General features: G+C 40.0%; 1 protein-coding gene across 1 annotated transcript in view; it reads left to right on the top strand.

Moving 5' to 3' along the window:
* Nucleotides 1-1681: 1681 nt before the first annotated feature.
* MED14 (mediator complex subunit 14) overlaps nt 1682-27270 on the top strand; it is a 34791-nt gene continuing 9202 nt past the window's right edge. The window contains exons 1-23 of the mRNA XM_015642132.3: nt 1682-1880; nt 3223-3249; nt 7617-7722; nt 8331-8504; nt 8926-9055; nt 10747-10875; nt 11220-11327; nt 12142-12274; nt 12839-12989; nt 15535-15646; nt 16262-16387; nt 17193-17271; nt 18825-18984; nt 19369-19563; nt 20115-20249; nt 20680-20756; nt 22269-22429; nt 22708-22854; nt 22947-23038; nt 24287-24439; nt 24620-24889; nt 26114-26269; nt 26803-26914. Of these exons, the coding sequence (XP_015497618.1) occupies nt 1705-1880; nt 3223-3249; nt 7617-7722; nt 8331-8504; nt 8926-9055; nt 10747-10875; nt 11220-11327; nt 12142-12274; nt 12839-12989; nt 15535-15646; nt 16262-16387; nt 17193-17271; nt 18825-18984; nt 19369-19563; nt 20115-20249; nt 20680-20756; nt 22269-22429; nt 22708-22854; nt 22947-23038; nt 24287-24439; nt 24620-24889; nt 26114-26269; nt 26803-26914 (3109 nt within the window). The 5' untranslated portion in view covers nt 1682-1704. The remainder of the gene's footprint in view (nt 1881-3222; nt 3250-7616; nt 7723-8330; nt 8505-8925; nt 9056-10746; nt 10876-11219; nt 11328-12141; nt 12275-12838; nt 12990-15534; nt 15647-16261; nt 16388-17192; nt 17272-18824; nt 18985-19368; nt 19564-20114; nt 20250-20679; nt 20757-22268; nt 22430-22707; nt 22855-22946; nt 23039-24286; nt 24440-24619; nt 24890-26113; nt 26270-26802; nt 26915-27270) is intronic.

Genomic DNA, 27270 nt, shown 5'->3' on the forward strand with positions numbered 1-27270 from the left:
CCCCCCCCCCCCCCCCCCCAAAAAAAAAAGTTGGTTATAAACAAATTTTAGTGATTTTAGGAGTAAATAATTCCCAGCCAACAGTCATCATCCACCCCCAGCTCACAGGTTCATCTTACTTTGACTGAAGCAGCCCACAAACCTGACATGGATCACAGCTGCAGCAATACTGCCCTTCCTACTCAGATGGGTTATTGCTTTTGTTATTATTATTAAACTGATTACACACTTCTCAGGTTGAAAAAGGTTTCTTCAATATTTAACTTTCCTGGAAAGATATGTATAAGAGGAGAGGCAAGAATTCATGATTTAACACTTGACTGAATCATGACACAAAACACCCAGGATTTATAGTTTCCTTATACATTTCCCTTTGGTAACCAGTACACAACACATCAATCTTCAGCTGTTTACAGATGTCCCCTCTCCCTCCCTTCAGAGGGGTCAGTTGATCTGTAAGGCAGAAATATGAAAAATTCTAAATGCTTTGTGTCTATCCCTGAATCCCACTGGGTGCTCTGCCACTCATGGCTCCCTTTTCTCTCTTTAACAATGACCTCAAAGGACAATGTTCCACTAGTGCTTCTCATCTGGATACCCCTCTCGAATGTCCTGCATTTCCTGAGTCATTAGGAAGGGATTGGCCAGCCTGAGATCCAACAGAGCCTGCTGTTCCTTGACAGCCCCAAGAACCACATCAAAGCACTTTTGAGGTGCCAAGTCTATAATCTGGTCCTCCTTCACTCTGGATTTCAGTAACATGAGCAGATACAGGTCAGGGATGTGATCCTGCCACTCTGCTGAGCCCTGTGAGGATCTCCTGGAGTGCTGTGTCCAGCTCTGGGCTCCTCAGGACAGGAGAGACACGGAGCTCCTGGAGCAGATCCAGCAGAGGGTGACAGAAGATGGAGGGACTGGAGCATCTCAGTGAGGAAAGGCTGAGGGAGCTGGGCCTGTTCAGCCTCGAGAAGAGAGGGCTGAGAGGGGCCCTCATGCCTGTGTGTCAGTGTCTGCAGGGAGGGGACAGGGGATGGAGCAGGCTCTGCTCTGTGGGGCTATGGGACAGGAGGAATGGGCAGATGGATGTACAGAGGATCCACCTGAACGTGAGGAAGAATTTCTTTCCTTTGCAGTGACCGAGCACTGGAACTGATTGTCCAAAGGGTGTGGAGTCTCCCTCACTGGAGATATTCCAGAAGCGCCTGGACACAATCCTGTGCCATGTGTGCTCTGGGATGGCCCTGCTTGAGGAGGGAGGTGGGATCAGATGGCGCACTGTGCTCCCTTCCATCCTGACCCATCTCGGGATCCAGCAGTCCCGTGGCACAACGGCAGCGCCATCCCCATGTCTTGTGTGTGTCCCTGTGTCCCGCCTGTGCCCCGTGTGTCCCCTTGTCCTGCCCGTGTCCCCCTGTCCCGCCCGTGCCCCCCTGTCCCCCTGTCCCGCCTGTGTGCCCCTGTCCCGCTGCCCCCGCCCCGCCCGCACTTCCCGGAAAGGCTCCCCGTTCGCTTCCGGTTCCGTGCCCCATCATGGCGGCGGCCCCTGCGCCCGGCGGGCTCTGAGCGCTGCGGAGCCGCCCCGCTCCCGCCGCCCCTTCCCCGCTCCGTCCGTGCGGGGCGAGCCGGGCGCGGTGCCGGCGCCGCCGGGAGCCGTTCCCGGGCTGCCGCGCGGCTCCTGCCCGGGGCCGAGGCGCCGCCGCCGCCATGGCGCCGGTGCAGCTGGAGAGCGCCCAGCTGGTGCCGGCCGGCCCCGCGTCAGCCCCGGCCCCGCCGGCCCCCGGCACCGTGACAGCCGCCGCCAGCCCCGGCTATCGCCTCAGCACCCTCATCGAGTTCCTCCTGCACCGCACCTACGCCGAGCTCACCGTGCTGGCCGACCTGTGAGTGCCGCAGATCTCTCCGTGCCCGGCTGGCGGTGCCGCCTCGCAGCATCCCGGGAGGATGCGGAGGCCTCGCCAGGGATCTGTCCCGGAGCTCCTCCGGGGCTGCAGTGGGGGGAGGTGGTCGCGCTTTCCCATTCATAAAATGGTTTGGGTTGGAAGGGACCGTAGAGATCACCCAATTCCAAGCCTGCCGTGGGCAGGGATACCTTCCCCAAGACCAGGTTGCTCAGAGTCCCATCCAACCTGGCCCTGAAGACTTCCAGGGATGGAGCATCCACAGCTTCTCTGGGCAACCTGTGCCAGGGCCTCACCAGCCACACAGGGAAGAATTTTTTCTTGATATCTAACCCAAACGTACTCTTTTTCCATTTGAACGCATTCCCCGTTGTCCTGCTGTTGTAAATACCCTTGTCCATTCTCCCACACGGGGAGATGCCTATGCATGCAGGTTGGTGTCTGCATCAGTCTGTGTCCAGGGGCACAGTAAAAGCTACTGAGTGATCTATCATAAACAGAGAAAATGACTCTGGGAACTGAGAGCACCTGCAGATTGGCTGCTTAAATGCTTAAGTTTGTCCCAAAGTTACTGCCAGAAAACCCCAACTGTAGTGCTGGTACTGATATCAAAATATGTGAAACTGGAATGTCTGAAACTGAGATATTTTCAGATGCTGCAACTCCTTGACTTACCTCTGTAGTTTTTAAAATACCATTTGATTATTTTTGGGAAGTAAGTTATTTACATTTGCTTAATGATCTGTGGCGATGTTGTTGTGTTTGAAGTGGCAAAACAAAGGGCCAAGAAAAATTTTCATGAAAGCATTTGGATTCTGAATAAACCTGTTTTCCTCTTAATTTGTTTAACCATAGAGGTTCTTGTGGGGAAGCTGTGTGTTTCAAGAAGTGACATACAGAGCAAATGGGAAAAAATAGGTATAGCTCTTGTACAGTGCCATGTCTGGTAAGGATGCAAACACAAGTTTGCCTCATGTGAGTTGAAGAATATTCAAACTCTGGAAAGGGCAAGGAATTTTAGAGTTTTAGTTTGCTTTGAAAAAACTTCCAAAATATCAGTCAAGAAGTCCTTCCTGTATGTTTATGGCGTGTGTAGAATAATTGATCTCATCAGCCTTCATTAAACTTTACAGTTAATTTGACCAGTTCCAGAGTGCCTGGTACAGAGTAGTGACAGGTGACCCATGGTACTATTTTTTATATACTTTGTAGTTGTGTAGAATTTCCTGAAACTGAAGTTGGCCAGCAAAATTTCTAGTTGTCTGGAATGTAATAGAACAATATATAATACATCTTTTTTTTTCCCCTCTCTTCTTTCATATAGATTACCAAGAAAGACTGATATGGAAAGGTGAGTTATAACCTCATAGATAAGAGAATCTGTAACACATGTTAAAATATAGAACTTGTTTTGGATGTTAATATACTGTTGTTTAAATAAAATCTTTTTCACATAATTTTAGATTTGATGCAAGAAAATAAGCTTTGTCTGTCTTGCTGTCCCTACATAGTTTCAAGATTTTTCTCAGTATCAGTGGCAATATTGGGTTTTGTTGGTGTTTGGGTTTACAGTTTTTTGGGCTTTTTTTTGTTGCTGTTATAGTAGGTGAACTCTGTTAAAGGTGTTTTTCTCTTCATGACTCTTGAAGCAATGAACTAACAGTAAAGCTGATGTGAAAGGCAACTAGAGAATTTAAATAGATTCTAGTTAGTGTGATAAAGGAATGTTTTGTTCAGAAGTAACGGTTCAACAATGACAACAAGGTAAAAACCTCTTTTCTGCATTTTTCCATGTTACCTGGTCTTTCTTATCATGAACACTGTTTTCTGCTCCTGTTCTATGTGGTTTTGAAGTGTGAAAATTATTAGAGAGCAAATGTAAGAGACCAACAGTACAGTGCTGAGATGAAAAAAATCCATTTACTTTTCTGTTTCTCTTAATAAATGTTATGAAACTTGTCAGAATATTGTTCCCTTTGTGTTGACATATGAATTGACTTAAATTTCTTTAGAGAGATATAGGAGCTATGATATTCCTAAGAATTTTAATAAAGAATTCTGTGTACCAGGATGATCAGTAATTGTTATCTCAAACCTTCCAAAACTCTCATAACATGTGGAATTAATCTCATTTTCATGGAATCATTACCTGGAATGATTAACTGTACCCCTTTTCCTTCTTCATAGTATTTTATTAAGAGAAACAGTGTGGGTTTTGATTTGGTTTAGTTTGGGTTTTTAATTATCACAGTATTTACTGAAGAAATTACTTCAAACTTGGGACCAAAACTCCCTTGTATTCATGGGCGGGCTTTTCCCATTTAGACATTTAGCATTTCTAGGTGAAGTTGGATTCTACTTTTTTGGGCACGTGGGTGTGGGGCATCAATTTAAATCATAATGGATTAGAGAAAAGAAAATAAGACAGCCTTCAATGTACAAAGAATGTCCTACGACTGAAATTGTCTTGAAATTAAATGTTCACATCCTTCTTAGCTTTGACTTACAACTCCTCTTGGTGAAATGGATTTCCAGCTCTTGGAGGAGCTCATCTGTAGGAATGTGGCTTAATTACCCATATTTTCTCTAGCTTTGAGATTCTAATGGATCCAGTAGTTGGGCTTCAAGCTCTGTTTCTTGGAGGTAGAGCCTAGTGACATGGCACATACACTTTGATGAAGATGTGATGGTGTTATCCTCTAAAAAAATTCACATAAAATATAAGTTCTGTGTTACAATGCCTGCTTAAAAGATGCTGGGATAAGAAAAATGGATTAGAAATTATGCATCATACTATAATACAGTGGTTTTTTTTCAGGATCATTTATTAGTTATCCATTGTAGGAATAAATAACGCTTAGAATAAAGTGGTTGGATTAAAAACAACATTAGTACTGTGGTGTAAAATTAATATTGCTGAGTTGTGGGGGAAATCCAGGGGCTTTCTTCTTGGTAATGGAGACTGGGTTTTGCACAGTATGCTTATCTTTTTCTGGGTGACCTCCTTTAGTCTTTGACCACATCACTGTTTCTTTGTTTTCCTCATGTCTAAGTAGTTTTTCACTGGTTTAGTTTGTAGCTGTTGTACCTTGGCCTTCTGCACTTCTGAAAAGTGTCTGGGTTCATCTTCTCTACAATACCCATTTAGATACTTGAAGATGTCAGTAGGATCTTGCCACAGCCTTTTCTTCTTAAGCAGGAGCAAATTCAGCTTCCTCAGCCCATCCTTGTATTCCACATGTTTCCTGCAAATGTAAATCCATCTTCTGATCTCCCCTTGATCACAGAGCAGTTCATTCTGTAGAAGGCAGTTTATTTATCAGGGAGGATTTGCCCTTGGCAAATTTCTGATATTGTTTCCAGGCTAATTTCATGCTTGGTATGTATCAGGACATAGCTTAGAGAAAGATTTGTCCTGTGAAATTTTTCCTTACTTGAACTTAGGCCAAGTGACCTACAGTTCCCAAGATCCTCCTTTGCCTACTTGAAGAAGGACATGGTGTTTGCCTTTTTGCTGTCACCATGACCTTTGATCATTCTAGGTTTTGGAAATTATAGAGAGCAACTTTACAATGGCGTGGATCAGCTCCCTCAGAATCCTTGGATGCAACCCATCTACTCCAATGGACTTTTGTATGTCAAGCTTCCTTAAGTGGTCCTTAACTTGATTTAATTCTGCTGTAGCTAATGCTTTACTCCCCAGACTCAGCCATTAGTCTGAAGAATCTTAGAGATTCAAACTTAGCAGTGAAGATCAAGGGTAAAAAATGCACTGAGCAACATGGTTGTTTTAAAGATTTTTAATTTTTGTTTCTTGTTTTGTAAATGAACTCCTTCCTGAGGTTTCATCTTCCTTGAATATTTATTTTTGTGTAGTCCAGTATGTACCTATAGTGAAAGACAATGCAGGAAATTTGAAGGCCTTTATATTTTATTAGAGAAGTAGATTCCCATTGCAGTTGTCATTCAGGGATGATGATGGTGGTTATGAAAGAAGGGTTTTGTCAAATCAAAGTAACAAGTCTTCTCTAACTTCATTTAAGTGGTATAAATGGAACAGCTACCAGAATACTCTGTCTGATTTTAGAGTCAATTATATTTGACTAAAAAATATTTGTCAATTATTTTCATTATTAAATTGTGCTTCTTGTGGGCTGGTTTTTTAAATTTATTTTCAGTCACAGAACATCAATTTGAATTTTTCCTGCTGTCATGCTGCTTTTACCATAGATGTTTGACATAACTACTGGATTTTAGCAACTTCTAGGTGGAGTTTGTCTGAGAGATTACTGGCTTTCTAATGTCTTATGCTAGTCATCTTTCAAATCTCATAAAGTTCTCCTGAATCTTTCTAAATTCTCAACATCTTGTTTTCATAGTGTGGTTACTGTTAGAGCAGTGTGTGCATATAGCAGCTTGTCCACCACTTGAAATCTTAATATCAGGCTGAATGCCATTCCAAAACATGTGCTCTAGAACACAGAGAAATTACTGGCTTAATGCCCAAGTTCTTGGATGAGGTTCATATAATGGAAGAAACAGGACCAGATGGTATTAGTTGTGCTTCTGGCCTTACGTGTTCATCTCCTACAAGCAGATTATGGTTTACTTGCACAAAAGAGTTAACCTCATTATACCAGCACTCTCAGCAGAATCAGACTCTTTCTGTGTTAGGAATTTGTGTTTTACAGATTGGGATCAGAAGGACATGCAGCTTCTGTTTGGTAGAGGCCAATATCTTATGCACTAATTAGTGTTGTTTTTGTCCAAACGCTTCTGTTACTTTAGAAAACCATAGGAGGAAAACAGCTTAGGTTTGGGGTTTTTTCCAAACAAAGTACAAAACCATGGTGAAATTAGTAAATTGAGCACATAGGAAGGGAGGAAAACCTCCATAAACTGTTGATGAAGTGGTATTTCAGTGTATTATATTACAGATCTGCACTGTAGATCTTTATGTCTCATCTGATGCGTCTGCACTGTAGATCTGTAATAATGCATGAAAATCTGCCAGTGCCCCTCTTGCATTCTCATTTACAAAAAATAGTTCTGAAGACATGCAGACATACACTCCTTCATTTTGACTGTCTTGTACAAAAGTGGTGGGAGGACTATTGAGAATCAGTAAGTTCTTACCTTAATTTCTTTGCAAGGCAGGAATGGAGAGCAAAATTAAAGGATGGGGGTTTTGTGGTCTTCCCCACCACCACTCTATTTCCATATTGTAACGTGTTGTGTAAAGATATTGTAAAATGCTAGAACAATATTTTGTTTAGTATCTTAATAATTTACTTATAATGGGTATTTGAGTGTGATGTTACTGTCATGTCCTATAGTCCTTGGGTATGTTGCCTACTTTAAACTTAATTTTAAGCCTTGGGGAAATCCTATAAAAGGTGTAAAGTTAATTTAGTTGAGCTCAGTATGGAATTGTTTCTCCTAAAGTCAGTGATTAATTCCTATGAATATGCTTTTTGTTTCCCCAGACAGTCATGATTTGTTAGAATCCATGTATGTTTTTAGGTATTCACAACAGACTTTTTTCCCCATGCTCTTAATCAAACAAGCCATAAATAACTACTGATGCCTGCATTAATACAATTAGAAGTTATCATTACAGCTTTTTTTATTTTTTTTTTTAATTGGCACACAGTTAAATTACAGCTTAATTATATATCTGAGCACTGGCTTAATACACTTTTTTTTTTTTTTCCCCAGAAAAATAGAGATAGTGCAGTTTGCAAGTCGCACTCGTCAGCTGTTTGTTCGTTTGTTAGCCTTGGTCAAGTGGGCTAATAATGCTGGGAAGGTGGAAAAGTGTGCGGTAAGTTAGAGACAGAGTCTGGCCTGAAACAGCCTCTGAGGGATATGGGATATTGCTGCACCCTGACTTCTTTTTACTACAGAAATATAAAAACAAATATTCCTGTTTAGAAATTGTATAATCTTTTTTTTTTTATTTTTTTATTTTTTTTAACACTTCATGTTCCCAAAAACTCATCAGTGAATGGAAATACTTGTCTGCATGTAGTTTCAGGAAGGATTTGGGTTAAGATAACAGGACAGGGAAGATGGTGATCTGAGTGTGTTAGTTCTTATTATCACTTTTATCCTGGATAAATAAGAATAAAGTCCAGAATGTTGCAGAAAAACAAGCCCCTACTGATTACAAACAAGTATGGTTGCATTCCAGTAGCAATCAGCAGATAAGGAGCTGTGAGGCTGTACAGATCCCCCACAGCATCAGGAATGTCATGTGGATTTTAAGTGTCCTTGCATGTGAATGTAAGAAATGGCCAGAATATTCATTCTTTCTTTGTTTTGTAAATGCAGTTACTTGAATTGGAAGTGACAGATCATATAAAGAGCCATTGATTTGTGCATTTTTTTGATTTGCCTTTTTTTTTTTTTTAAACTCCTTGTTCTCTACAGATGATATCAAGTTTCTTAGATCAGCAAGCAATCCTGTTTGTGGACACTGCTGATCGTCTGGCATCACTGGCTCGAGATGCTTTGGTTCATGCTCGGCTGCCCAGCTTTGCCATCCCATATGCAATTGATGTTCTGACAACTGGATCCTACCCTCGGCTGCCCACCTGCATTAGGGTAAATAACTGCCCTGTCTGGGGGGTGTGAGAATCCCCTGTACAGCCTCAAATGCACGGTAATCAAACTAATTGTCTGTGTGCAGGTGGAACTGTAGGTCAGTACAGGCCTAGTGCCAAGTCTGCAGTGTCAGTTTCTCATGCAGAACACTTTCTGTTTGAACAAGTTACACTTTCCCAGTAAAGCATTCCCTCCATTTATTTAGTTCTGCCAAATTTAACTATTTTATTCAGTGGTCAGTCTTGGCTAAAATGTAATCAGCTAGAAAGCAAATCTGAGTGTAAGATATAAAACTTCACTGGACAACAGCCTGTAGTATTTATATTTTCAGACTTCTGGTCTGGTTGGTTTTCACAATTGCTGCTATCAACCTGTTATACGTGTTTGAGATGCATAGACTTGTCTGTGTTTATTGTAACAGGATAAAATAATCCCTCCTGACCCAATAACAAAGAGTGAGAAGCAAACCACACTTCATCAGCTAAACCAGATCCTTCGCCATCGACTCGTGACTACGGATCTCCCTCCACAGCTGGCAAATCTTACAGTTGGTAAGAACTGGAATTACTTTTTGAAGGATCCATTCTTGCAGGCTGATTTAAAATAGTTGTTTTAATGCTAAAGTGAAGCTAAATGGTAGCTTAATTGAGACCATTAAGGATGCTTCATCTCTTAAGACTGGGATCCTATCTCTGTATGACATCAAAATACATATTTTTTTCCCTGTTTGAAAAATGAGAGCACTGATAAAATTGCTGAAATGTTATTTATTTTCAAGAAGGAATCTTGTGCAGGTAATGCCAAAATGTTTTAGACATTGTCTTGCTCTTTCAGCAAATGTTTTGTGAAAAAGTCTTTGGGCTACTTCATCTTAATTGAATTTTAAAATTAGTTAAACTGTTAGGTCTTTCTGCAGAAAATCTTTGAACTTGAGTTTAAACAAATGACTCCATGTTGCTTTTTTAAGCTGTTTTGATATTCATGTTCAGGCACAAAGTTTGTTCATATTTATGCATGCCTTTTGTTCAGTGGTTCCAGATCTCTTAAACTCTTTTGAGATCTTTGTTTTCATTTAGCCAAAGTAGTGGTAAACATTAAGAAAACCTTTTATATAGGAAGGATAACTATAAACTGGACTAGGTTATTGCAGAGTCATAGAGAGTAGGGTGGGAATGGACCTAGTCCATGCTTTTAACCAAGACAAGGTTAGCCATTTGTAAAGCAGTCCCCACACACCTAGATCAAAGATGCTTTTGGAGAATCTTAGTGCTGCTTTTCTCTAGTCCCTCTGTGCTTGCAGTATCAGTATTAGAGGCATTTTTGTCTATCAGAAGTATATATGAATGATAATTTGTGTGAACTCTTAAGAGTTTTCAGTTAGCTAAACATTTCAATGACTATTATTTTCTGTTTTGGAGTGTGGTTTGTTTTAAGAGCATGTCTGGGGTGCTCTTGAAAATGAAACTTCCTGAGCTAAATGGTTAAAATTTTTGCAGGAATATTTGTAAATGTCTTTAATTGTAAAGGCATATGACGTAGTTTGTTAAATGATTGAGAAGGTTGACCTGCATGTCAGAGTAAGGACTTGTACTTACTTGTTTGCTCTATCTCATTCTTTTTATGACCTTGCTTGCATAGTTTTAAAGTCCTTGCTCCCAATTCTTGAAACAGATAGTAGTTTTCACAGAGATATGAGGATGTACATGTCAATTAGAAAAATAATGTGTGTAAACTTTGCTTGTTGTGTGTATATAAATTCTGCAAAAGATTACCTTCCTCACATGAAAATGGATTTATAATATTCTAATATTAAATAAATGCTTTGCAGTGAGATGTGTTTTCAGGGCTACATTTCAGCCTGGGCTGAGATACGTGTTCTGAATGTCATTTGAATATTGCTGAAAGCATTCATTGTTAGTAGTAGCAAAGAATAGGAATATTTCAGCCAGATGTTTTGTTTGTCAGGCTGGTAGCTCCGTGTTACGCTGTATTACAGAAGTGCAAATGTTAACAAGTTATCAGATTTAACAAGTTAACTTCAGGACAGTTTGTACATCTTTCTATGCTGCTTATTGACATTGTGTCTGTTGCAGACTGTAAAATGTTCCCAGTTGCATGGAAACAAGCAACAGAGCAGAAATGATAGGGAAGTAATCCATTATGAGTGCCAGGAGCTACCACACTGTTATTTTTTAGGCACCTTAGGATACTCAGTGAAATAAAGTATTCTTGTCTTCCTTAGCCAATGGCCGTGTGAAGTTCCGAGTTGAGGGTGAGTTTGAAGCCACCTTGACAGTGATGGGTGATGACCCTGACATCCCCTGGCGCCTTCTCAAGCTGGAAATTTTGGTTGAAGACAAGGAAACTGGTGGTAAAGAAAAAAATCAAACCTTTACACTTTATTTTTAACATGATATTTGTCTCTGAAACTGTGTAAGTCTGGTTTTTTGCTGGGTTTCCCATATCACCACTTAAGAGAATGTACTTGTCCTGTTTTGACCCTGCTTTATATGCTTCTAATATACAGTGACAGTGTAGTAAAATGACTGACATTTCCAGAGTAAACCAAGAATTTTGTTATTTTGTTGCAAAACCTGGTATGGAAATTGCTCAGTACAGTTGTATCTTTTTTATTTTTAATTTATCAATTTACTGAATTATTTTAAGTGCCTACTTTCCTGATGGCTAATGTGACTTATTTTTCATATGCTAAAGATGGTCGAGCCTTGGTTCACAGCATGCAGATCAACTTCATCCACCAGTTGGTCCAGTCCCGGCTGTTTGCTGATGAAAAGCCCCTTCAGGACATGTACAACTGCTTGCGTATCCTTCTGAAAAAGGGGCTTCTGAATTAGGTGTTTCATGTAGCCTTGCTCTTAGTAGCTGGAAGTCAGGGAAGATAGATTCCCTGCTAAGCTTGGGGGAAATGTCTGGACTTGCAGTTATGGTGGCCTTGAAGTAAATGATGGCCCTGGAAGCAGTAATTCTCAGGTGTCTGCATGTCAAATTTAATGCTGCATACTAAATCAGCAAAGGTGAGGGTGAGGTATTCAAGGCAGCAGGTTGTGTGGTAAGTCAGTGCAGCGGCAGCAGCAAATTTTGGGGGTGAAATACAAAGCTGACTTGCTCTCAAGAACTGCAGTAAAGTGCAGTTGATGAGGGTGCATTAACACCATTGTATCTGTGTGAATAATGAGAGGAGATACGGGGTGTGCAGTGATTTTCCACTTGCAAAGGGCAGATTGTTAGACAATGCAAAATGGATTTCAGTGAAATTCTTTCTGCAAAAAGAGTTATTTTTTTAGGGTGACTGTGGGAGATGGGGTGAGTGGAATTTCTTTGTTAGTAATCATCTTTTCAGTAAAAGATGATGACAACTAGAAATCTGTAAAATAGGGCCGTGACAGTCCTGTGTAACAACCTGTCCTAGTTTAGAGTTTATAAAACCACAAAAAATCCCTTTGAGAAATATTTGGTGCTGTTTATATGTCCTTATCTCTGGATTAGTACGTTAGTGTGTTTTCAGACAGCATCTTGTGACTTAGATGACAAAGGGACGGATGTGGTATACAGAAACAGGTTTATATAGTGTACAGGCTTCCTGGACATCTTATATTTTCTTAGCTCCATGCATTAGACTCCTTCTGCCTGGCTCTTCAGCTGGAAGTCTTGCATTCACAAACACTAATGCTGATCCGAGAGCGCTGGGGTGACCTTGTGCAAGTGGAGCGGTACCATGCAGGGAAATGTCTCTCACTCTCTGTTTGGAAGTAAGTTCATTTCAAAAGGACTGTTAACAAGCAATAAATGAAATAACAGGAGGGATTATATTTACTAAGCTTGAACCATAATTCTCAGAATTGTACTTTCTTTTTGATGTGATACTCCTAAATTCTTGTAATTAGGTACCTACATGTGTTGTGTGACTTGCAAAGTAAGGGCTGCATGTTAATGTACAGAAGAGCATTGGATGCAGTTATAAATGAGTTTATCTAAGATATCTTTTTATTTAGATATCTGAGATATCTAAAAACTGATTAGATCTCTGTCAGACTTCTGCTGTATTTATTGCTTGATTTGCACTGGATAACATATTAAAAAGCAATTCCAGTACACTTCTGATTGTGTTAAATTTGCAGTCACCTGAAATTCTTCATGTAGTTACAGTTTACCAACAGTTCTGCTATAAAATGTCATCTAAAACAAGTGCCTTTTTCAGTTCAGCTGACACAATGTTGTTTTTAACCAGGACACACAGAATCAAGGTTTAGCTACTGAAAAACATATTTTCTGTTCTTCCAGTTGCGTGGTTTAATTATTCTATTTATTTTAAGTCAACAGGTACTTGGCAGGAAAACAGGGACTGCATCTGTCCATAAGGTCACTATAAAAATTGATGAAACTGATGTCTCAAAACCCTTGCAAATATCTCATGAGCCTCCACTTCCTGCCTGTGATTCCAAATTGATGGAAAGAGCCATGAAGGTAAAGGTTTGCTCTGCAGGAGGCATCTAATTTTGTGAATAGAAAACTCAAGTGCTTTACTCTGTCAGTTTGTTCCACTTTGATTCTATTTAAAGAGCTGTTTCTAAGATTTCTAGTAGGTATTTACTGTAGGTTGTGTAGTGTTTATGTGAGGGACCTCAAATTGTTGTTACAAATTATTGGCCCTGACTTAATCTTAAAAATTGCACCTACTTCACTTCACAAGTGCATTATACCACTTATGAAAGAGAATGCTGCTGCTGGGGGGAAACAACAGCAATGTGTCAGTTATTGTTAGGGTTTGGCCTGAAATGCTTTATAGAGAGACAGTTCTTCTCTTTCTGTCTTGGAGCTACTCTGAAGATCAGCTTCCCCTTGTCACTGGAGTTGGCTACCCAGCAGTACTATCCACTTCAAAAAATCTTACATTGTGATTCAGAAATCTTGTGCTGAAGAGCTCATGTGACATGTTTGTTACAAGTGTTAGGTGAAGCTTAGTTTTACATTACCACTAACCAGATTATATCATGTGGCCTACTTGAATGTTCAAATTCCTGTATTTTACAGGTGGAATTGTTGCAATGATCCAAAATGAGTAGCTGCAGTAAGCTTCCTACTTGGATCATGCTTCACTGGGGGTAATTCTAGATCTTGGTAAAAGATATTTAAGAAAAACTGCATTCTGGGTATTATAATAAATTGTCTGTAAGTCCCTCAGCAGATGTGTGTATATTACTGGGATACATCAGGATGTCTGTTTGTCATTATTGCTTTCAGTGTTTGGGTTTTGGAGAGCTGGGAAACTGGATTGAATGGTGCAGTCTTCACACTTTCAGTACAGTTTTTCCACAGGGAAAAGCTTCCCAGCTCAGATCTACCGCCTGTCTCACACAACTTTCTCCTGATGGTAGCCTCCACCCCCTGTACATACTTTGTATTTCAGCCTCTTGGCCCATCATGCTACCAGTGCTGACAGATAAGTCTGTATGGTGAATATCAAGAACTACCAAGGTTTCACCTACAGAGGGATGTGGGAAACCAAGTGAAGCATGGTAGCCTTCTACTCTATTTCTAGAGTAGGAATTCTGCTGTTAGTTTAGTAAATATATATTACATTTTCTTATTTAAATTAGCATATTTAGGGTACTAAATATAGAGTTGATTTAGTGAAGGTGCTGTATTTATGTGTAAATCCAAGAAATGGCTCTTTATCTACAACATCTGCTGAAGATCTGCTGGAGCTGACAGTTTAAGCTCACTAAATGAAGTCTGCAGCCTGTCGATTAAGATATGAGGCCGCTGTAAATTTGAGATGTATCAAAGTTAATGCTGTCCCCCTTTATGAGGACTTGCTCTGAGCTTAAAAAAATATCAGCTGTGCTAAATACAGTGTTGTTGTAGTGTTTGAATAATGATCTCAGCTATAATGACGTAGATGGCACACTGGGTTTCTGTTTGTTTAAGATACTGTATAAAACTGGCACAAACAAATATGTTTGTCTGAGCAGGTTGTTCTGCATTAACCTACTGAAAATTGGATGGAGCTGTAGAACATGTAGTCACTTCTAAGTGAGGAAGATTTAACCCATTGCAGCTTCTGAGGTGAAATGTTGTAGTGTATGGATAGAGACTTAATTGTTAAGGCCTTGGAAAGCTTGTGTTTAGGGGAAGGTCATTCTGGTATGCAAAAGCTTGCACTGAATATAGTATAATTCTGTGGTGTATGAACCTCTTCTGCATTTATCTCTTATACTAGAATAAAATTTGAGTTTAATTCAGCTTGAACAGTTTCCAAAGCAGTGTGAGGTTACCTAGAAAAAAGGTTCTGCTGTAATCTGGAGCTTTGCTTATGCAAAATATGCAAATAATGTGACTGGAATGTGAATGAATGTGAATGCAAATGCTTTAATTTAGATTGTACAAGCAAGTTACGGTGAATATAAGTGGTGGCATGAGCTTCAGCACTGGCAGTGCAACAGAATGTAGATGCAAACCCCTAGATAATTTTGGGTTCAGTAGGGTTGGCCATACTCAGTGTCAGTCACTGCATTGTTACCCTGTTAGCAGGACTTAAACTTGTTGGATTTCATGTTACAGCTGCATGTGTATTTGTGTGGAGGCAATCATATCCTATTGAAGTGTTGTTTTGGGGTGTTTTGTGTTTAGGGTCTTTTTATTTTAGCACAAGTTGGTTACCAATTGCTGAGAAAAAAAGCTAAGCTGAAAATGGACCAGCCTTGATCCAGAACAAGTAGGTCTGTACAGGGAGTGGTAACAGCATAATTTGTGAAATGTCTTTTACACCTTCTTCTAATCTTAGCTCAAAACTCCTCCCACTGCCTGCTGCACAGACTGAATCTCATGGTAGCCTGTTGTATTTTATAGTGCTCCAAATACTCAAGTTAATAGTTAACGTGACTCACCACTGTTCCAAGCAAATTATTTCTGAAGTGATTGTTTCATTAAGTACCTTTGTTCCAGTATGCTAATGCAGAAAATCTACACATCAAATATGAGCTTACTCATGTATTTTTCTTTTTTACAGATTGACCACCTATCAATAGAAAAACTCCTAATAGACAGTGTCCATGCAAGATCTCATCAAAAACTCCAGGAGCTGAAAGCCATTCTTAAGAGCTACAACGTTAATGACAATTGTATGTGTTTTCTATTGAGGTTTTTCTAGTTCATTTCTACTTGTATGTAGGGATGGTTTCCTTCTCTCTTGATGTTTCTTGTTTTCATTAATTTAAATTAAAAAAGTAAAGGGAAATGTGTTCAAAATTAACAAAACTTAGCTTTGAATTATTCTGCATTGATAATTGTAAAATACCTGTATGTCTAAATGCAGTGTAATACTGAAGCTGGAAGAACACTGTAGTCTGGTTTGAAGGGCTAAAATTTGCCTACTGTAAAATTGTTTGTGTTCAGAATTGAAAGCAAATCTTTCACTGTTTTGAACTAGTTTTGGATGGACTAGTTTTCCTTAAACTGCTGTTGAAACTTTTGGGATGTAGATTGATAATTGTGAAGCAATGAGTTAAAAGATAATCAAGGATTAATAATCTTCAGATTGGGTCTGCCTTTTCTCATTGGTTTGTAATTGTTTTCACAGAAAAATTCTTATATTCAGATTCTTCTCTGTCAACACTATAATAATGTAAAAGTGAAGTTTGTTTCTCTAAAAACATACAGGTTTTTGATTATAATTGGCTACATTTTAAAATAGGCTTGAATTTTGACTGAAATTATTAACGCCATTTTTTGTTCAGCATTCATTGAGACGGCTCTCCCAACTCTTGTAATCCCAATTTTGGAACCATGTGGTCGATCAGAGTGCCTGCATGTATTTGTTGATCTCCACTCTGGAATGTTCCAGCTGATGCTGTATGGTGTTGGTAAGTAAGCACAAAACCTGGAGGTATTTCATATCTTGCAAGAATCCTGTGCTTTGAGGTAATTTTGTGGGAACAATTCTGTTAGATCTGCAAAGTTTTGTGAGCAAATGAACCCCACACTTGGGTCATCATCTAGGTATTGGAGTTTGAGGAATAGAAAAGAGGATATTAGTGCTTAAGTGTCACAGTTCAGTTAAGATTGTTTTAAGAGGACAACAGAGTAATTATTGTTGGGAGTCAATGGAATGCATTTTCTTTATGACTCATGATTCCTGGCTTGCTCTGTTAATGGATGGGGTCATTTCACATGGACCTGAGTGAGAATTATATTATGTGACCTTATACATCTTGAGTTACTTCTGTTCAAGTCTTAACTTCAGATTTCTCATTGCTTAAGAAAAGAAAGTAAGTTATTTTAGTTTATTTGGTTAATAACATCCTGCTGTGGTCTTACAAGCATTATGGATCTGTTGGTGCGCGGGACAATTAAAAGTTGCACCAGAAGTTTCATCTCAATATGAGAAAGGGATTCTTTACAGAGAGATCAAACAATCCTTAGAACAGCCCCCTGAGAGTTCAGGTGGATTTTGAATCACTGGGAGATGTTCAAGATGTTCAAGTTAGATAATCTCATCAGTGTTCCCTTTCCCACAAAAGGTTGGATCAGGTGATCTTTCAAGGTCTCCTTTGAAGCTCAAACCTGGACTGTTATATGATTAATTAGATGAGATTCTTTCAATGAAAGTTTGAAAGTTTGTTTGAAGGGCTGGTGCTAAGACCATTCACCCACCTGGTGTTCTTGCAGATCAACTGACACTCGATGACATAGAGAAGTCTGTTAATGATGATATGAAGCGAATCATTCCTTGGCTTCAGCAGCTCAAGTAAGTGACTTGAACAATTCACTTGGTTTGCATGGAATGAATCACCGTGTTTGTATTCTGGATGAGGACACTTGCATTTTACCACAGTAGGGGTTATACTTTCTCACCGTTGTAAACAACCTTCAGTATTTGCCATCTCCTCTGAGCAGTGGAGGGAAGTCCCGTGTTACTTGTAATCGATTCCATAGTCCTGCTTTAATTTTGCCCCTTACACGTAGCCTCATGCTTTGCTATATGCACACTTTGCATGAAGTCTTTCCACTTTTAAGTAGCAGACCACTTGCTTCCTGAGAATCTCTTTTTCTGCTCGTTTTCATTGTCTGTGTCCTTTATTCCACTCTGTTTCTTGTTTCTCAACAAGAATGATCTCACTTCTCACAATACGGAGGAAAAACCAGGAAGTGGCCTAGGATGATTTAAATAATACCTGTTTATATTCTAGCACTTCAGCCCTTGCTGGTTTAAGCCTCTAATCATCCTTCTGTAAAGCCCTGAGATTTAAGCACAAGATACATTTGGCTACCATAAGAGGTTGTAGCAAATAATACAAACACCGTTTTCATCTGCATGAGAACTGAGTTCCACCTGCCCTGTCGTTTTGGAAATTCCCAGTGCTCTGAGTTAATTGCAGGGTGAAATCTCTATTTGAGGAATTCTGCTTCTAAAAGAAGCTTGATGATGCGTGAAGCACTGGCACCCTGGAGAAACTAATCAACCTCCCTTTGTTATAAATAATGTACTTGAGATAATGGCTTGGGTAGTGCTGCAGTTTCTGAGGAAGCTCAGCAGTCCACAGAATGTCTTTTAGGACAACGGTATCTGACATGTATCTGTGAGAATAAATGTGGTGTGTTGTGATGGAGAGATGCTGAGCAGCCACACTTTCCACTGCTGTTGTCAGTGGAAGCTTGACCGAGTACCCAAGCCATGAATTTCTGAGCCCCTTTCAAGTCTAGCTAGTCTCCCTGGCCTTGCCACTATAGCTAAAATCCATTGGAGTATGACAAAGTTTAATTCCAAATGTGAGAATAAATTTGGCATCTTGCATGTAGTTCTTCATCTCCAAACTTATTCAGGTGAATGAGTTTGTTTCTAACATAACTCAGAGTGAAATCCAGCTCCGGTGACTTTTTTTTTACTATATTGCTTAGCAGCCTATGGGAGCAAAGATTTTTCTTTCTATACCAAAATGTAATTGAAGATTCCAGATTGTCAAATAGCTGCAATCTGCATGGGTTTTTTAATGTTTTCCTTCTATGTTTTATATTGTAATTTCATACTGTAGTATATAAAAATTTATTCAGCAAATAATTTCAGGGCTTTTCTTCTTGAACTAACAGCTGTCAAGCTGAAGAAAAGATGTAAAGATAGTGATAAGAAAATATAAAGTAATGAAATTTCCTATGTGATTTTTCTGTATTTAACTTTTGCTGCAGTGATAGATGTTGGTTTAAATATGGCTGACTCTTAATTTGACACTAATTCTCTACACAGCAGTGTATTAGAATCATAAAACCAGTCTCAGGCTACTAATACCTTTATTTCCATGCAAGGTTCTGGCTTGGACAGCAGCGCTGCAAACAGTCTATAAAACATCTGCCTACAGTGAGCAGTGAAACTCTTCAACTAGCTAATTATGCCAGCCATCCAGTGGGAAACCTTTCCAAACACAAACTGTTCATCAAACTCACTCGCCTTCCCCAGTACTACATTGTAAGTAACTGAAAAACGCTTCTGTCTTTTGCTCCCTGTCATGGATATCCCAGGCAGTTTGTTGTGCAGTTAACTCTTAACATTAGCAACCAGGTGATTGATGTAATGCTTGATTCTCTTCTCTCCCCCCTTCTCCTGTGGGTTTATTAAGCACTCAGGCTTGTACAGAAGGAGACACATACAGATTTAGTACTCAGCAACCTTCCCATTCTCTGTGTTTTCTGAAAGGTTTGGTCCTTCTTCTCTTCTTGGATACCTTTCCTAGCCACAGTATCAATACATTGAAAAAAATTAATGTCTGTTCTTTGAAAAGGAAAGGATAGGAACTGAATTAGATTTACTCTTAGCTTGAGAATCTTCTCCATTTGTTTTGTTTAAATATAGGTTGTAGAAATGTTTGATGTTCCTGGCAACCCCACAGAACTAGACTACAAGTACCATTTTCTGTCTGTGAGCTATGCTGAGGGAGATGACAGCCCTGCCACTGCACTTTTACTACAGCAGTTCAAACCAAACATTGAGGAGTTGGTACTGGACACAAAGAGTGGCAAACAAATGAAAAGTGGTGTCAAGCGCAAGGTACGTGTTCCAAAAGCCGTTGGGGTAGTTACAGTGCATGAAGGCTCAACACAGGTTCTGAGCATCAATTCCAGCTTTAGTTGCCATGTTTCCAGTGTTTGTATGGCTTTCATCTTACTTGTAGTGGTTCTCTGGACTGCGTCTCTTAGGGAAATGCTGGGAAACTGTTTTGTAACAGTTGTCCTTCAATTCATGCCAGGCCTTCTCTGCTGCTCTCGGAGCCAAGGCAGAGCTCTGTGCAGAGGAGTGTTTATATATTGTATATGCAGAGTGCTGGCATCTGTGATACACTTTGGGCCATGTGTAGATTTTGAAGGACTTGCAGGGGCTGATAAGAGTTACTTCTTGGGGCCAGGCTGACATGGCTTAGTGATCTACAAGTACTGTTTTAAGCACAGACTTTAACTGAATTGCTCAGTCCTGAAGTGGATCCTCTCAGGAGTTTGTGCTCAGTGTGATTCATTTAACAATTATGTTATTCTCTGACATCTCTTCAAAGTGTTTACTCCCAATATGCAATCCCAATACATTTATCTTTATTTTAATTCTAGTTATCTGGAGATCCATGTTCCATAGAACCCAAGAAACCAAAACGGTCGGGAGAAATGTGTGCCTTCAATAAAGTGCTAGCTCATATTGTAGCCATGTGTGATACAAATATGCCATTTATAGGGCTTCGGATAGAGGTAGGTATTAAAAATTATTTTGTTTCCTTCTTCCTCTCCCCTGTGTCTGATTCTGGTGTCTAGATATGACTATTTGGCAAATTTGTGGTCATGTGCTCATTCTGGAGTTCCCCTGCCAGCTGAGCCCAGATGACTCAGTCTTTTGCACTGTGTTGCTCTAGTCTTGTTACAGCTGCTTCTCTTAGTACAAGGCACTGCAAAAAGCTTGAAAAGTTGAGGGAAAAGGGAAAATGAGGATGAAAGATGCACTTGTGGGAAGGGTTGGGAGACAACTTTATACCAGATTTGCACAGACCATTTTTTGGCTTTCCTGCTTGAGGATGTGAAACATCTGTCACCTTCAGGGGGGAATAAAAAAAATCCTTGAAAATGTTACAAGTTTTTGGCTTGACTTTTTGTTTGGAATAATATTTTTCTTGTTCACTCCTAGTTATCCAATATGGACATTCCTCACCAGGGAGTACAAGTAGAAGGAGATGGCTTCAGCCACGCAATACGTTTATTAAAGTAAGAGGATATTCTCTGTGTTTCATTTTATTAATGTATGTACACTTGAGAGAAAAAAAAGTCTTGTTTGGAGCATAACAATAGAAATAACAGGACAGAGGTGGGATTTTTGTTTTGGGGTTATTTTTCCTTTTTTTTTTCTTTTTGGAGGGGTGTTAATACTGTGTGTCTTGCACTTGCATGTGAAGCAGTGCTAGAGAAAAGGGAAAATTAGACTACAGTTTTTTTCCTTCATTAGCCTAAACTGAGGTGCTCTGAAAACAGTTTGACAGTCCTCAATCTTTAAATCCAGGCACTGCTAAGGAAGATGCAGTGATGATTCATGAACATGCAATTTTAGATCAGATCAGAGGCCTACATTCTCCATATGTTATTTGACAATTATGTGAAACTGCAGAGGAAAATGCCAGGAATCCCAGAAAAGACAATTGCATGGTAAAGAGGTTGTATAGGAAATATCTGAGAATCATACAGTAATTTAATAGGTTATTTAGGCCTAAGTGCAGGACTTTGCATTTGTTTTCATGGAACTTCATAAGGCTCCTGTTAACTTGTTCCTCTAGCCATCTGCAATCTCTCTGAAGGGCAGCCCTGACCTCCAGCATGTTAAGTGCTCCCTTCAGTTTGTCATCATCTGCAAATTTACTATTCTTCTGTATCAGATAAGCTATTGAAATAGGTATATTGAAGTTCTTAATGGGAGGCCAATAGTATCTGCCGCTGTGTTAACCCTGAGGAAAGCCAGCCACAATCAGCCACTAACTGGAAATGCAACAAATAAAGTTTAAAGTAAAAAACCACAAACCCTGAAGACACTTCCTAGAGTGAAACCTTCACAACTCCTTTTCTGCTGCAGAAATGTACAGTGACATAAAGACACTAGTCTCCAAATGCATCAGGCCATACCTTTTTAACTTTGCATATGAGCAGAGAACTTGCAAGCTGAAGTTAAGGGTGGAACATGAGATTTCTGGCTAGATCCTCAGGGAATTTGAAAAAGAATTTGGCATGTTTTTACTTAAGCTTTATTTAGTCTGTCCCCTGAGCTCAATTCACACATTGGGATACGAATAAATTAGTGAGTACTAAGGGAACTGCCAGGTTGTTCATTGCATGTAGAGCAAGCTTGTTCTAGAAGGCAAATGAATTCATATTGCCACAGAACTTAGTTATTTTCATCTTTTTTGGCTTATTTCTCTGTACAAGAGCTTTCTATTGGTGAGCTCTTAGTTCACCAGGATATAAGAACAATTCAGCAGATCCTTTAACAGTCTGTAATTTGCAGGTGTTGAATCCATAAATAAAGTGGTTTCAGCTCAGAGTGTTTTTGTGACACACTAAGTCCTTGAAGAGGAACAGGTTATCTTGCTGTGCAGTCCAGCTGCTTCTGCTGTTGATTTGTTCATTCTTTCATGTTCAGACTTGGGAGTCCTTCAGGAGATACTCAAGGCAGTGTTGTTACTTGTGGAACTGTACTGTGTCTGATGGAGGTTTTGTTTTTGTCATGTATAGAATTCCTCCCTGTAAAGGTGTAAACGAGGAAACACAGAAGGCTCTGGACCGATCTCTTCTTGATTGCACTTTCCGACTACAAGGTAGAAATAATCGCACGTGGGTGGCCGAGCTGGTGTTTGCAAACTGCCCGCTGAACAGCACTTCCTCCAGGGAGCAAGGCAAGTTTCATGGAGGAACACTGCTAAATTTTGTTTCTTTGTAGTTTACGTTGTTTGTTCCAGTAGTTTTCATGTCTTGGTGTAAGTGGACAGCTGTCTGCTCCTAAGACTGCTAATAAACCACAGTGTACCTTAATCAGAATTCTGACGGCTCAGTTGATACATTTTTGTTATTTGAATTTGCTTCCTGGTCACTTCCCACAGTTCACTCACAGTTTGTAAATCACACCTCAGGAACCACTGGATTGATCAGTATTTCCCATCTCCTCACACTGCAGGACCAACCCGTCACGTTTACCTGACATATGAAAACCAGTTGTCTGAACCAGTTGGAGGTCGCAAGGTGGTCGAGATGTTCCTTAATGACTGGAACAGTATTGCTCGGCTGTACGAGTGTGTCCTGGAGTTTGCACGATCCTTACCAGGTACAGAAATCACCTCCTTTTTGTCAAAATGGTGGGCTTACAGATTACTGTGATTTTTCTCACTCTAACTCTCTTTCCTCCTCTCTTCCCAGATATCCCCAACCACTTAAACATTTTTTCAGAAGTTCGGATTTACAACTACCGAAAACTAATCCTTTGTTATGGAACTACCAAGGGGAGCTCAGTGAGTAACTCCTAAGTGGACTTTAAGTGTATGATTGAAAACAGGGTAGGCTTAGACTTCTCAGAATTTTGCTGCACAGTTTTTCTTCTAGTGGAATTAATATGGATGAATGTAGAAAAGACAGAGGGTGCCGCATTGCCGATTTGTTGGGTTGCTAGAAGCTCAGGATTTTTGAGAATTTCTGTTAGATGCTTTATGTTGTGGGAAGGACAGTTGTGTGCTTCTGACTGATGAAAGCTGGTGTGGCAGCCTTTTTCTGAAAACCTTTGTGTAAGTGTTGTTACTGCTCACTGCTGTACTGGGACATATGGATGGATATGTATTAGCTGAATGCCTAATTCTGCCTTAAAAGTGAGGACTCTTAACAAAGTTTTAAATGTAGTGCTGTGCTTTCAATGAGGGGTTCGTTGGTCATTTTGTGTCAGTGCTGTTCTCTTGTTCAGAGCTCTAGTTTCATGTGTAGTATTTGGATTTACAACTTACTAATTACTTAAATAACTGAGTACTTGCTCACACCTTTACGTTAAGTGCTGGGTCGAGGAGGAAGTAAGTGCACGTTTATTTCAGATTAAGAATATAGTGTGCAGCTGTTGCAAAGTAGTTTGATATACTTGAAATTTGCTTCCTGGGGCTTTTTTGTGTTCATTTTCTAAGCTGAATTTTTAAAAGTATTTTTATGTGTATTTTATTGGGAAGTGTGTGTAAATATATATATGTATACATATATATGTTATATATATGTTATACATATGTATGTTATATATACATAAGTAGCCAGAGCAGCAGTATGGACTTTGCATTTAACTTCCTTACATATTATCCAGTAGTCATTTTTGTGTAATGTAACTTAGGAAAACCACCTTCAGCACATGTAACTTAAGAGTCCACCTCCAGCAACTTGCTAATCAGTTTTCCACACCAAGAATCTTTGGAGTTTAATTTTCTCTCTCTCACTTTGGCAGAAAAGATTCTTTTGCTTTTTTGGTTGAGTTGCTGATACAAGTGCCCAGTTCTGCGATTGCCAACAATCCAGACAGCTAAATGAGTATTAAAGCTGAGAGTGCTTTTTTTTTCTTCACAACCAGCAGATTTTGAGGAAGGTGAATTAGGAATCTGTTGAGGTTTGATGAAAAATGGGGGAAAAATTAAATCTGACCAACTTTCTTGTTATAATCTGTTATTACAACCTCATTATTACAACCTATTTGTTCTAGCTTCCAAGACCATTTTATGTTTGTGACATTGCAGATCAGCATTCAGTGGAACTCCATCCTCCAGAAGTTCCACATTTCACTGGGAACAGTTGGCCCAAACTCAGGTTGCAGTAACTGTCACAACACAATTCTGCACCAGCTCCAGGAGATGTTTAATAAAACACCAAACGTGGTGCAGTTGTTACAGGTAATGTTCTAAAAAACTTGTCTCAAGAAAATTGCAAGACACTAGGGAGCTGAATTCTGATTACACTGTTCTCTTCCAGGGTGTTATGAGTGTTTATGGATCTCATTGCCAGAAAGTAATTTTCCCTGACCTTTCCTTTTAGGTAAACTACCTGACCTCTCAATCTCCGCTCTCTCCCAGGTTTTGTTCGACACTCAGGCTCCATTAAACGCCATCAACAAACTCCCGACCGTGCCCATGCTGGGACTGACCCAACGCACCAACACTGCCTACCAGTGCTTCTCCATCCTGCCCCAGTCCCCCACACACATCAGGCTGGCCTTCAGGAACATGTACTGCATCGACATCTACTGCCGCAGCCGCGGCGTGGTGGCCATTCGCGACGGCGCCTACAGCCTCTTCGACAACAGCAAAATAGTGGAGGGCTTCTACCCCGCACCTGGGTTAAAGGTGACCACCCCTGTGTTTTCTGGCAGGTTGTCAATAAATGAGCTTCTAACTTGGAAGTGTGAATCTGAGGTGAAGAATTTGGTGAAGGTTTTCTTTGTGGAGAGCTGCAGTCCTTCCAAAATTCTGAGCGTAGAAGGAAGTTTTCAGTTTCTTGGTAGATCTGTCAATGAGTTTGAATCACAACATTTCCTTTTAAAAAAAAATAACATCAAGTGCTAGGATTTTTTTCTTCTCTTATCTGTGTATTCAGGCATGCTTTTTTTGAAACTTGCTGAAGCTTTGTGACTAGGCTGGATGTGTGCTCCAGGATTAGCAGCACCTGCTCCTCATAAACTGTGTTGTGTGGCAGTACAGTGCTCATAAGTTGCAGGTGGGACAAAACTCCATGTCAGAGGATTCTAGACAGGATTCTGTTCTCTTTTAAAATAGTTTCCATCAGTGTGTGGCAGGAGCTTGTGTCTTTGCTTCTAAATACAGTGCTGTTTCACTTTTCCTGAAAAATGAATTTGTGGACACTGACAGAATGCCTGAGGGCAGCTTGTACCAGTGCTAGTTATATTGAAATGCTGGATAATGGCACCCTTTGAGAAAGACGTTAATTTGCTAATTTTTTTTTCTGCCAGTTGCAACTGAATATTAATTCTCTGGTATTGCATTTAACTGATCCTGAATATCTACCTCTTTAACAAATGCCAAATGAAAAGCTAATGGAAAGAAGAAGGAGATTGTAGACATCAGTGTAAAGTGGTAGAAGAGAATGGAAATGGGAAGGTAGAGGAGGAATTAATTCAAGAAAGTTGTCAGGTTCCTCTGGGTACAAGAGAATGCTGTGGAATAGGTCACTTAGATGTTCTAAACCGAACAGGGTAGTTGTAGGTATGATACAGCAGCCCTGTAGGTTCTGGACACCGATGAGTTGTTCTGGAACAGGTATTCTCAGACTTTTTCTTATCTTTAAGGAGAGAAGAAAAATGTTGGTATTTCAATTTACTGGAGATATTTCTTGTTATAGAGACAGGTGTCTCTGTTTATTAATTGATATATTTTGCAGACTAATCATACTGTAATTAATGAATGCCCACTAGTATTTAGTTCCAGAGAACTTGCCTGTCCCCTATGTGCTGTAGCTGATAAAGGCAGTGTTAAAGTTTAGCAAATACTGCCTTCATTTGTAGATTAAAAATTTAAATGGGAAAATTGCTAACAAAACTTCTTTTCCCACAGACATTCCTGAACATGTTTGTTGACAGCAATCAGGATGCACGGAGACGATCTGTAAATGAAGATGATAACCCACCTTCTCCTATCGGAGGAGACATGATGGATTCTTTGATATCACAGCTCCAACCCCAGCAGCCACCGCAGCAACCGCAACAACAGGTACCCTTCAGGCAAAATAAATGTTTATTGTCTTCCACAACAGCAGATTTCTAAGAACTTCATGTTCTAAAGGGATTAGCAGTAACAGAATGGAAAGAGAGACTATAAACCCACTCTGCTGCAGAATTCCCCTTCGGGCAAAACGTATTAATTTATTTTGCCATTTCTCATTCCAGTGTAAACAGCCCATAGCATATGAACAGCAGCTTTGGAAGGTCACATGAGACTTGCTGCCTGGAAGCAAAGGACTGAGGGAGGGAAAACAACTGCTTCAGATAAAAGATGGGAGGGACAGTCAGGAGGCTTTGCTGTAACAGGGTGGCAGATAAAAGGAGAGAGGTACAGAGGTATTATGTCTTTAGAAGAAGCTGTAATAAACAGTGAGCACTGAACAAGATAGTATAGAAAATCAAACAACTGTGTGGATGAACTTGTAAGACAAAAGCCTCATTAGTATTCTCCTGCATATACTTAACTTTTGTTTTGGTACAAAATGATCAAAGGTTTTCCTTGTTCTGTGTTGACAATTTCAGCCATTTGCAAAACAGGCAGGAGCCTCGGGAGCATATCCTCTCACCTCACCACCCACCTCCTACCACAACACAGTGACACCCTCCCCATCCATGATGCACACACAGTCACCAGGTAGGATGGCTGGGAGGATGGGAGCTGATCCTGTACTAGAAAAATAGTTCTTTGTGCATGCATGTTTTTCTAGTATTTGAGCTGTGTTTAACACCAAATTAGCCAAGGGAATGCACCTTGCACTGTGGGGGGAAAAAAGAGGGTTCTGCCATGCACGTTTTGGAAAGTACATTTTGAAGCTAAGAAGCCCATTAAGTAAAACTGTTATCTTTAGCTGTGTAATATTTGGGACTGTTTCATTATTACAGTTTATAACTTGATAAGACAAAAACCTGATAATTTTCAATACCTGCTTCTTCAGAAAAGCTTTTCATCTTTTCTTTTCTGCTCTCAGCTGTTGTAGAACAACAGCTGAA

Source organism: Parus major, chromosome 1 (genome assembly GCF_001522545.3).
Source record: "Parus major isolate Abel chromosome 1, Parus_major1.1, whole genome shotgun sequence".
Classification (NCBI taxonomy): Eukaryota; Metazoa; Chordata; class Aves; order Passeriformes; family Paridae; genus Parus; species Parus major.